The 12,555-nt window shown below is 37.7% G+C and overlaps 1 protein-coding gene across 1 annotated transcript in view; it reads left to right on the forward strand.

Moving 5' to 3' along the window:
• Positions 1–12,555, forward strand: part of MLLT3 (MLLT3 super elongation complex subunit) — a 121,672-nt gene that overhangs the window by 76,183 nt on the left and 32,934 nt on the right. Inside the window, exons 5-6 of the mRNA XM_032096795.1 lie at positions 298–417; positions 8,221–8,826. Coding sequence (XP_031952686.1) covers positions 298–417; positions 8,221–8,826 — 726 coding nt within the window. The remainder of the gene's footprint in view (positions 1–297; positions 418–8,220; positions 8,827–12,555) is intronic.

The following is a 12,555-nucleotide window of genomic DNA, read 5'->3' on the forward strand; positions in this document are numbered from 1 at the left end:
TAACCCTGGTAACTCACTCTGCCTCCTCAACAGGGCAGGGGGAGAGGATAGGGTGGGAAGGTTCATGGGTCAGGACACAGGCAGGGAGGTTGCTTACCGGTTAATATCATGGGCAAAACAGACTCTTGGGGAAAATTAATTAATTACCAGTGTGATTCCATTAAACTATCCCCTCTTGAGATGTGTTTGACATGGATATGTTGGACTTTTATTCTCCTACCAATGTGATTTGCTAGGCAGTTGAGACTCTGTTGTTGGTGGTAATGTTTTACTGACATGCTTTCCCTCTTATGACAGATGATGGTAATGTCAGATGGCACATCGTTTTCTTCAGGGCAGAGCCTTCATCTCCCCAGCCTTCCCAGTAACTCACTGTCTTTTTCTGAAGTGAAGAAGAAATCATCTCATGGGCCAAAGGTGAGACTTAATTTACTAGATGATAGTTGAACCAGTGGTGATTTTCCTGATAATTAAGTTAATTTAAAAAATTCTAGGTTTTTTTGCAATCTTTTAGTGTAGACCAATGACAGCAGGTCTTGATATTTCTTTGCTGTGTACGTACTGTTTGCCGTGTGAAAATACTGCGGTACAAGGATGGCTATGAGAACAAGTGCCGGTGAAGGTTCTCTGGTTTTCGTGCCTGTAAAATTGTTTTCCTCCTTTTCCAGAAGGAATTGTGATAGTCTCTTGTAGTATTAGAGGATTACAGTGATGGAAGTGTGATCCATGGAAATGTAAAGACTCTAGATAATACTATAATAATCATTTCATTTATTAAGCATTTTTAAGGATAACTGTGTAGAGTGAAACTTGAAGTTGTGTTCTTTAGGATTTTTTATTTTGTTTAAATTCCAGAAGTTAATTCTTTTCTAGATGTTTCAAAGACAGCAATGTGTCATTGGTCTCTAGGACATCAAATTGAATCCCCAACTTAAAATATGGTAAAAAGTTATAGTCCAAGGAACCTCTTGAGTAATACAGATGAATTTTCTGAAACAGCAGGTAATTTCTTGACATGAAATGAACCAATGCTATGGGAAAATAGCATTGTTGTTGTTTATTCAACAACATGTTGTTGTTTATTCAGATAAGAAGTGCAACGCAAGCCTTTTCTTTGTTCTGTTAAATTGTTTGGGTTTTTATTTTCTTTTGTAGCGTCTTGTCGATTTGAGTTATGGTACTTAATCTTGCAGTGCATGTACTGCAAGGAGCAATACCAGTTCTTATTAATAACTTTCATGTTCATTATCTATGCCAAATCTCATATCTTGCATGAATTGTCAGGTAATGAATTAAGGGTATGCCTATGAAAAGATAGTAGGGATACATAATAAGCAAGGACAGGCAAAAAATGTTCTTTGACATGTTTCTGCCTGGTGTGTATTGTACATCAGTGCCTCACAATCTCTAATGCAGGTGGTCTTGCAACATTTAAAGAATATATGGAAGTGTGGTTATTTTCCTCATGAGAAGCAGAGGTATAATCTGAGGATTAAACTGAAGGTGCTTACTTTGGCATGCTAAAATGAGTGTTTAACGCCTCAGAGAAAAGCAGCTGGCTACACCAGATGCTGCAGCAAGGTGCTGCTGGTTAGACTAGGATGTACCTCCATCTACTTGGATACCAAACAAGAGTTGGTCTCACACTTTTCCTTCTCTGATAGGGGTTCTTGTGATGTTGGTAGGTAGCTCTCCAGAGTTCATTTTCCAATCACTTCTAAAGAGTTGGCTGTAATGTTGTTTCACCCATGTCTTGCTTTGCATGCCAAAGGAGGTGTGCTGAGGCTTGGGTCAATAAGCAACCCAAACACCTCTAGAAGGACTTCAAAGAGGTACTGACATGATACTGAGTCCTGTACTAATGCTCTGCCTAGTAACCATACACCATGGTAAGTCCTGAATCTCTCAACGTTTTGTAAGCAAGTGTTAACCTGGGATGTTATTTTCCAAACCACATTTAGACAGTGAACTTCTGTCTGATGTGGAAAACTGGCGAGTGTGGAGTGTGATGGAGTGAAGCAGTGTGAAGTGTGTATTTGCTGCACTAGGCCATATAAACTAATGCTTGAAATCTGTCATTTCTTGCTGAAGCAACTCAAACATCTGCAGAGTTTGGCCCATAGCATGCAGTTAGGTGAGTCAAGCCTGAGGAGGTTAGACATGCATGACATCTCAGGATTCCATCCCTAGAATTTTTAATAGTGGGGAGAGATGTTTTTTCAGACACTAGTTTTGTCAGTCCAATATGTGGATATCCAATATGTGGCTATTTGATTTTTCCTGTTCAGCCTGTCCAACTTGGAACACACACTTAAGAGCAGTTGTTCTTTTATCTCATAAAGAAAGACTTGTAAATATCTGCCTTGCTGAGAATCATACGCTGTTCTTGAGAAATGGAAACACAAGATAACCTTGGGTTTAATGTAACAGTAAAGTTTGGGGGTTTTTAATAAGTTCTTGGAGCTGAAAAGCCTTGAATTTTGGTGTTTAGTATTTTTGTTCTGGTTGGAGTGTAGGGAAGTTCCAGCAACTGTACAAGTAGATTTTTGTTTTTGTCTTTTGGAGTAACCCCAGTGATGGAAAAACTTCAGTGTCCAAATTTCATTTAAATATACCTCTAGAATAAGAGTTGCAGGAAAGTCTTGATAATTCTTGGGAAAGTCTTGATAGTTCTTGGGCGTAAGTTGCGTGTACCAAAAGTGTACTCCAGATGTCTGCACTGGGGGAGTTTGGGATTTTTCTGCTGCAGCAATAACCCTTTGATGTGCTTGGCCTAGTTTTGGTTTGTTTTGTCTGTGAATACCACAGTTAACTTTGAGGTCAGTTTTAAATTTAAAGTATGGAAAAAACAGAACCTTATGCTTATCTGTTTGCCACTGCAAAGTACCACATAAACTTTATGGTTAGATAAGAATTTAAGTAACAACAGTAAAACCACTGTAACAAAGTGGTATTCTTGGTTTACCATTCACTTATGAAGAGTACAATATGGTATGAAGTAAGAGACAACTGTCAGTTTCTGTCACATTCTCTTCTGAAACATATATTAAGTAGAGATGTTTGTATTTCTGAAGTGATTTTTTTCATCTAATTTAATGGGGATGGTATTAGTGAGCCCCGGTATTTTGATTCTAAACCAAGAGCTTTAATCTTGGAAGTACAGATATCCGGCAGACACGTATGAAAACTTTTACTTTATGCATTTTTTCAGAATATAAGAATAGCTGCAGGCTGACTGCAGATACTTGTGTTGCTTTAAATCAGTGCTATTACTATGCCTGTTTGTATTATATAAATATTACATGCACAGAATAGAGAAGCAGCTTGGTTAGGTTTTTGGAGGGAATGATTATGGCTTTTGCAATGAATTGTAGTATCAGCTGTAATGAAATGAGATTTATTTTATAAACAAAGAAAACAAAAGCTCTTATTCCTGTGTGTGGCCAGATAAAACATAAGTTGTTTCATGCTCCCCCAGTTGGCCTTCACTGTTAAACCAGTGAGCTTTGCAATTCTCCATCTGCTTCTGATTCTTCTGATGTCTGATCATAACGGTTTGGTGGGCTGGGCTAAGTTGAAGTGTGGAAAGTTTTGTAAATTTTTGTGGGAAGCAGGTAAATTCACCTCCTACCCTACAGTATTTTTGGAGGTTCTCAAAATATTGTAGTTCACTTTCTTGGTTTTTTGCCTCACACCCTCCCCCCCTCCCCCCAATCAGCTAATGTTGTTATTCAATAATAAACAAGTTTGTATTCAACAGAAATTTGAATTTGCTTTTACTATTAGGAAAGGAAATACTTTTAGATATCTTTCTTCTCTTTTCCTCTTGAGAGCAATAGGCATATTTGAGACAAATTCTAGTCCACTGGCTTAATGTGGACACATAATTTCAATAGGCATAAAATTTTAAAATTAAAAATGAAAACAATGCACTTTTTTATGATCACTAGTACTAAATTTGTAATCTGAACTCAGAGTACAGTACACTGACAAGGCCATGCCAATGTGCTCAATTTAATGACTTCATAAAATATAATGAACTGCTCCTGCCCCTCTTCTTCCTCTGCCCCTCCCAAATGCTCCATTTCTTAATTAGGTTCCTAATGCCTGTCAGCAATTGAGGTTTGCAATGGTATCCAGAAATTACTGCTTATTCAAACTCACATTAAGACAAATTGGGAGTTACATTTTGTGGTGTGAAGTCAGAACCCAACTCTGTAACGTGTACAGTTCAGCAGCATTTTTTGCCCTGTAGTTACAGAATTGTTTTAATCTGCAAATGTGTTACCTATTGAGCAGCTATCACAGTCCATTTGTGTCTCTCAAATTTACAGGACAATGTGCTCTGTGATTTAAACTTAATTTCATGAGCCCGTTAAGAAATACGAAAACACAGTGTTGTGTTCCCTTTGCCCAGATTAGTCTATAAAGTGAATTCACCTCCCAAATCACAAAGTTTCTTAGTTTATGATATGTAACTCTTAATCCATGCACTTGGCATCCATAAAAAAATAAGGTTACCTAGCTGAGTGTGAGGGTGCTTATCCTTCCTCCTCTGTCACAATGTTGGCACACTGTTTCACAGTGGGAAATGTGAAAGCCTGAGCAGTCCAGCTGGTAGTCAAAGGTGGGCTTTTCCTGATAAGCTGATGCTTTATGCCTTTCAGATTGGAGGTATGGTTTTTGTAATTCCTGTAAGTTAGAACATGGTGATGAAACTGCCAAAGATGATGGCTGCAGGAGATAGCAATTTCCAGGTGAACATGGCAGCGTAATGGCCCTTTACCTTTTTTGGCCACCTGTCCTGCCTACAATATGCTCTGTGTGTTCCCAGAATCCATCTCAGGCCTTAGCATGAGCTGTGTTGGCCAAAATCTGAGCAGGAATTGAGTACACCAGTCACAGTAGCACAGTGACTTCCTTTGCTGATAAAATCTTAGATTTTTATTGTGCTTTCTAAAATACATATTTTTAAAGATATGTTAGCCCCTTTCATATAGCAGTACTATGAATCTTGAGATACTGTATGTACATGATGTTACTTGGCTTAAGATGATATCTGCAGGTATTTTGACATGCCTGTGTTCCTGTATTATTCTTTTGCATGCTGTTTGTTATGCAACATACCAAAGGCTAACGTTGACTTGGGTTGCTTGTGTATTTGATGAATACACAAATGTAAGCTATGGTGTGCAGATATATTACCTGTCAAAACCCCATGATCCCAGTTTTTTGCATGAACTTGAGAAAAGACTGTTTTGTTTTACTTAATTTACTCTTATTTCTTGCAACACTTATTAAGGTGGAAAAGAAAGAAAGATTTCAACACACTGTCAGATTCTGATAAATAAGAAAATGGTTTGAAAGTGCATTCTGATTTTCATTAAGATCTATGCTGTACATGATACGAATATTCAGCCACTTTTCATCCCCACCAGCATCCTGTGTTCATCATTAGGTTTGATATAACTTACTGGTGAATATAATTTGACTTTTTTCTGTCATACAGATTTTATGTTCCTCTTGCTGTCTCCTCTGTGTTATTGTTGGCTTCTTTTTGGGTCATTGCAGAAATTAAGGAAATAAGAAAAGATACTCTTTTTACTTAGAAAATGAATGCAGATATAAAAGCAGTGGGTTGGCTGCCTTTAAGAAAGGGTGATTCTAAGAGAGCGTGTAAGAGGGGTATATCTCATAAGTATGTCACTTATTTGTACTATGATGTCTATGAAAATATCAGCTTCCATGTTGTAGGAAGAGGAAAAAAGTCTGCTTTTAAAATTGAAAAGATGACAGATCTCAAGTTTCTTTTGGTTTTAATAGTACTGTGCCCTAGAACCATTTTCACAGATCTCATCTGTTGGAAAACCTCTAAAATGAGACTCTCCTTCTGAAATGTAAAATACGTGTGCTATATGTAAAATAATGTGCCATAAGGAGAGCAGTAAGAGAGATGTTTTTTCCATCTAGTTTAGTAATGACACATGTTTTATTCTTCCCCAGGGCAACACAGCTCTGGCATGATAGAACGTGATGTGACACTAGAAGCATTAATAATTAGTTCATAAGTCAACTTCTGGTGCTGGTCTTGCATCAAAGGAAATAGTCAACTTTTTTTTTTTTTCTGATCTTAAAGAAGGAAAGGTCTTATGACTCAAGTAAAACATCTCAAGGAGTGCTAAGTGCTTTTTTTTGTTGTTTTTTAATTGCTGGTGTGGGAAATGAGGAAGTGCTTTATGTTTAGACATTCAAATGTCATTATAGTATTGTTCATTGTTGATGCTTCTGGCCAATGTTAATGTTGATATATGTGTTATATAAACATATAGTTTGTTTACCAAATCTGACACAAAAATACATTTGCAGTACATATGCAAGAAGCATCTCATAAAAACATGGAATTGAATAATTTATGTACCACTGCGTGGAAACTCAGTGTATCGCTAAATAAGGTAATGAGAAAGGGAGAGCATTTCTAAGTAATTTTTTTTACTTAATTATTTCTACCTATTGCTACAGAGGAGAAGGAAGATATGGCAGATTCTAGACATGTTTCATGTAGACCTTTCAGGTCCTAGAGTATTAAACACTGACTTAACACATCCTGATTGGACAAGTTATAAGTAGCTATATACGAACAAGGAAGCACATCAGTGGATGTAGTCTCAGTCTTCTTTTCTCCTCTAATTGACATGACTTCCATTAGCATGTTAATTCTGCTTCATTTTCTTGGATAGTTTTTTTTCAGAGCAGTTGTACTGTGTGCATTATTTTAAAATTAGTCAGCCCTTGTGGAGGATGAGGCGGGCTGTGTCCTGCTTTGGTCCTTTACTTTCTACTGCAGTTCTGCAGCTCTGTCTGTGTTGTGGGTAAAAGGGTGGTTAGGTAAGGTGGAAGACAAGCTGAATATGTTTTCCTCTCTACAGTTCTGTAAATCTGTGGCAGTTTTAGACAGCCAGATACACCACATCTACATACACATCCATTCTAGGTAAAGGAAAAGGGTGTATGCAATACACATTAATGTGTTTCTTTCTAAAAGTTTCTCACTTTCTGGGTAACATACAGATAGAAATGCTTATAATCAGCCTGGAAGAAAGTAAGCAGTGTAAACTTCTCGACCATAGGTTCCTGTAAATTGAAATGTCACTTTGCAGATTTGAAGTAGTATAAAAATGGACCTTGTCTTGTATAGAGTGGGACACGTATTTAGTGTTTATAACAGTGCAGTTAGTCTACTGGGTTTAGTGTTTATAACAGTGTAGTCTACTGGGTGTCTTTGAGATACTGAGAGCCCACTGCTGGCAGTTTCAGTGAAAGAGGGCAGTGCTGGAAATGTTCTTGTCTTTTAAAGATTGCCAGGTGTTAATTCTCAGAAGAAAGGATCCTGTATGACCCATTCTGGATGATTCCTTCTCATTCCAGCTGCAGATGACCACTTTCCTTGCCACTTCAACTTTTCAAATTCAGCTGAGTGAGGAATGATACTGCTCTGCTGCTTCTGGTTTTATCTCTCTTATAGGTCCTCTGAGTCACCACATTCTGAGAAACACTTCTCACTTAAAACAGTTCTATTAAAAAAAAATACAATTAAAGGCTCAGTAGAGATTCCAGTATTTACAAAGAAGGAAGCTTTTTCAGCTTTAGGAGGTTTTCCATAAAAAGGCAGTGACTATTGTCTGTCCAATCAAATCTTCCATAACTGGGCTGGACCCAGAGTTGTTATTGTTTATGAGGAAAAAGATCTGGCAAAACCTGGAAGATCACAGTAGAGAAGTCAAACTTTGCCTGAAATGTCATTGTGTTTTCCTCTGATCCTGTAGTAATTCTGTTGACATCTTATGTTCATATCTTAATTTTTCTTTGTGTTTTTATTTTCCTCACAGGTAATGGTGATGATAAACATTTCCTAAACTGCCTTTATGTTAATCTTACAAGGTTTTTTAAAAGGACTGGTATAATGCCTAGGATAAAAACTAACTTTTGTTGCAGATATTGACAAGCAGTGATAACTGCTCATGTTCCACCAGTTTGTAACAGATATTTTGACCAAATGTAAGGGTTTCTATCTGTTCTTATATAGTTATTGCTATTCCTGGTTACTCACCTGCAGTTGCAAGTTTTTAATATGAATACTATGTCTGTATTGTGTCTACCTTTTGAGGATTTAAGGGTTCTTCCTTTTTTTTTTAAGTAAAATTTTGCATCTTCTCTTTGCAGGACCCAGCTAGGATCCTGAACATAAATAGCAGCAGCAGCAGTAACAGTTTTTCAAAGATCCAGAAGTTAACAAAGGAGCACAAAGAAAAAACTTCTAAAGACTCAAAAGAACAAAAAAGTGCCTTCAAAGAACCTTCCAGGGAACATAACAAATTTTCCAAAGAATCCTCTAAGAAACCCAAAGAAAACAAACCACTAAAAGATGAAAAAATGGTTCCTAAGATGGCCTTCAAGGAACCCAAACCGATATCCAAGGAGCCAAAATCTGAAAATACCCCCGTCCTTACCATAACATGTGGGCAGCAGCAAGAAAAGAAGACTCTCACAAAAAGGCCCTCTATGCTGGACGCTGATGAATCTTCTGCAAGAAAAAGAAAAAAACCCAGCTCGGATTCATTATTTAAAAGTTTTCCTACTGCCGCACCACTGATTCTTACTTGTTCAGCTGACAAAAAACAGACAAAGGATAAATCTCAGCTCAAGGTGGGGAGAGTCAAAATTGAAAATGATGCACTGGAAAGGAAGACGCCTTCTCTGCCACCATTTGATGATATTGTAGATCCCAGTGATTCTGACATGGAGGAAAATGTGTCCTCCAAATCTGATGTAAGTGGTTGTTTGGTTTTGCTTAATACTTTACTCAGTACTTACTGAATATTCCCAGACTGCAGGACTGTGCACCAAATTTGTGTTCATCCCTTTCTTTTTCCTGTCTACTGGCAGGTTGTCCAAACTGAGGGATGTTGATGGCCATGTTCAAACTTATGCTTGTTCTAGTTGAATTGTATTGCCTATTCAAATCTACTCAATTACTAAATGTCAACATTATGACAGTGAGCATATGGGAGATATCTATAGACAATATTGCTCTTTTGATGTTCTTTATAAATTAGCATTTCTTTTGAGAGAAAAGGAAATGGATTTCAGTGCTTGTATTTCACATTCTAAATCTTTGTTTTCAGGTGTTAGAGAGTTCAGTAAATCCAGGACATGGTTGCAGTTATATAAGAGAGTTACTTATTTTTTTGCTAAAAGAGGCAGTTCTGTCAATTATGCCAGTTTTGTGGAGGAGGAGGAGTTCCTAGAATCTCACTCTGATCAGGAGAATCTATCCCAAGTAGTAGGCTTACCGAGAAGAAAGGCATTTTAATGGAAATTTGCTTTCTTGAAAATATTTGTCTACTGTGCCTGCTCATATGTTTCAAGTGTGATTTGCTGTTTAGTTTTATGATTAAGACTAGGATTTTAATCATTCGCCTAGCAAACTTTGGTTTTCAGAAGCATCTTTTATAGAGACATCTAGAGAAGGAAGGGCATGGTAGGAGAAGCCTTGTTTGGTGCCATTATTTGTGCTTATGGATAGAGCTGAAGTGTGCATGGTAGAGAGGAATTCTTCCCAGCCTTTCCTGTTAAATTCTCTCGTTTCTCTGTTTCCTGATTTGTGCCTCTGTTATTGCCATCAGATTCATAACCCTGCTTGCCCTCTCTGGAGCAGACAATAAATGCCCTGCTGCATGGGAGGTGTCAGCATTAGGTTTTTACTTTGTAGAAACTTCCCAAGAGGGAGAAGGTAATTTACTTCTGAAGTGACCTTTTAATGACTGGTCCCTCAGGGCATGCAAAGGCTGTAAAATTTAGAAGGTATACAATAGGACAGGCCCTGCTTTACAGCGTGACACTGGGGATACTCTGTGGTTGGAGTGGCATTCTCATTATAGCTTGGAACTTAACCAGTTTGTCTTTAAACCTGAAAATGTACACACTTGTCACTCTTGGTGTGAATTATTCTTCATGTTCTCAAAAAGCTCAATGTTCTATTTTAATTTGTCACTAGCCTTGAGACACGCTATTTATCCTCAGTATAGCTGGCTAGTTAAAATAGATTTTTGGATTTCCTGTTCATTCAAATAAATGCCATGTAGGGGCACATACACTTTTTTTTTTTCTCTATTTTTTTCAAAGACAGAGGAATTGAGACAAGAAAATCCAATGTAACTGGAATTTTACAAAAGGTTCTGCAGAGGTGTATGCTGTGTAGCAACTTGCAAATAACTGATATGTGGAAGATATCTGGACAGTGGTTGAAACTGATCCTTTTTAGTTGCTGATAGGTGTTTCCCTCTTTGTTGTCTTGCAATCTCTTGCCCACTACCAATGGTATAATGGGAGCACTTCTGTATTTTCCATAGGCTGACACAAGTACACTTCCAAAAGTGCATCATCTGTCTGCCGTTGACCTGTAGGACCTAAGGAGTTCCTTAATTCTGTACTAAAGCTAAAAAGCAGATTCAGGGTTTTCTAGGTCTGTAAGCCATTGTTACTGAGAGGGCAAACTGCTGAAGTCCACGCCAAGAGAAGCAAATCCTGCTGGTTTGGGCTCTCATGTATTTTAACGTTGACGTACTAGATCATGGTCTTCTGTGACCCAGGTCTTCCATAAGGGGGCCAGTGTGCTCCCCATCTGAATGAGTGAAAAGGATGTCTGCCCCTTTTGGACTGTGGTCCTTAAATAAATCAGGTTGAGTATGGCTCCACTCAGTGATGGGATATTATTTAGAAAGTCAGTAATATCCTTAGTTAAAGAAAAACTATCCATGAAACATGGAATAATCCCCTGAGGTGCCTGAGTCACACACTTGGCAAGTGCTGTGGGAGAAAGAGCTGGGCAGCCTGGTTAGTGAATGTCTGCAGAATTTCACAAGGAGTTGTTCCTTCTACATTTTACCACTTTTAACCAGGGAATCTAATGAAAGGTGACCAAGCAGTGTAATAGAGATAATTTTCTGTATGTTGGAAGAAATAGTTTGGACTTTTTTGTATGTATTGGTAAGTTTCCAAGTGTTTCAGGAAACTTTACTGCTAAATCCATAAAGGGTATATCCTATAAACATAATCATATTAAAGGAAAGAAAAAGGTGAGAAGTTGCAATGTTACACAGAGAGCAATGGGAGTAAAAATACGACAATGCTTTTTCTATACAATACCAGTAATTTCAGATCTGTCAAGGCTTCATGATACTAACAAACATAGTTGCCTGAAGCTGGGAAGATGCTTCTTTAGTGTCATATCCTGGCATAATAATATGCTGTAAAATTAAGTGAAATGTTATTTCTTACTCTGATACAGTTACAATGGTGGATATCATAGCCCTGATGAACAAAGAATCTATCATTATTTGGGAGTATATTTGGTAGTATCCAGATTTATTCCTAAGAGTCTTCAAGAAAGCAAAACCACTATACCCAATTCAGCAAATTTAGGTTAGGTATAACAAATTATATTACAAATCAGTACCTAAAAGAAAATTGTTAGAATGCTGCAAAAATACTAACTTCGAGTCAGGTGCATTTTTTCTGTTCAAGTTTTATTTATGACATCGTGCAAACACAATAATACTGTATGAATGGAATGTTCATACATTGGATGTAATGAAATTGTGAATAACTTTGCTAAGAATTTTGAAGTTTCTTCACTACATGGAGTAAGAGATGGTCTCATTCTCAAACACATGTGTTTCAAAATGGTGACTGTTCTCTTTACTGGTATTGCATGTGCATATATTCATATGCATAACTTTACCTATAAAATATGATAAATTTGTAATAAGAGGTGCAATATAGAATGTAGACCTTCCTGCAGAAATAAGTTTCTTACTGTTGCTGGTCACATACAGGATGGTTTTCAGAATTAGAGGTAGTCCATTATCAGTTCTCAATTGTGAAGTTTGGATTTGGGATTTTAAAATAAGGATGACATTCTGAAAAGTCCCTGTGGTAAAGGAATCTTACAAGCATCATTAAACAGAGGTGTTGTTTCACTGGGAAGGTGCTACAGGATGGCAGTGCTGCTGCTCCCCTGACTTCTTTGGATACAGCCTGAGTTCAGTGAATTGGAGTGGAGTGTATCATATCAATCAATGGGTTTGAATTTCAGACAAAAAAGAAGAGCGTGCTCAACGCTTCACAGTACTGGCATCATACTCTACCTAGTTCTGGGCATGCAGACTTGAAACATGGCCTTTGCCTTCATGAGGTAGAAGATGTAGAGTTACAGCACCCCCTGAGAGAGGTGCATTCTTTTTCAGGTCGTTAAGTGTGTCTGCCAATGGTTGATCTTCCCTTGGAGCTGTCCCTTGAAAGTTGCCTTTCAGGCTCAAGACAGGTTAGCATGCTGTTGCCTCGAGGGTATTTCAGAAAGCCGGATACTGTCCTTTGGTGTCCTGTAGTCAGTCAGTCTTCTTTGAGCTTCAGATAGCTCTGTAAAATTCACGGGAAATACAGGGAATCACCCTTGCTTAGTGATAAACTCTCTGCCCTTGCTTAATAGTCTTTCTG

This window comes from Corvus moneduloides, chromosome Z (genome assembly GCF_009650955.1).
Source record: "Corvus moneduloides isolate bCorMon1 chromosome Z, bCorMon1.pri, whole genome shotgun sequence".
Classification (NCBI taxonomy): Eukaryota; Metazoa; Chordata; class Aves; order Passeriformes; family Corvidae; genus Corvus; species Corvus moneduloides.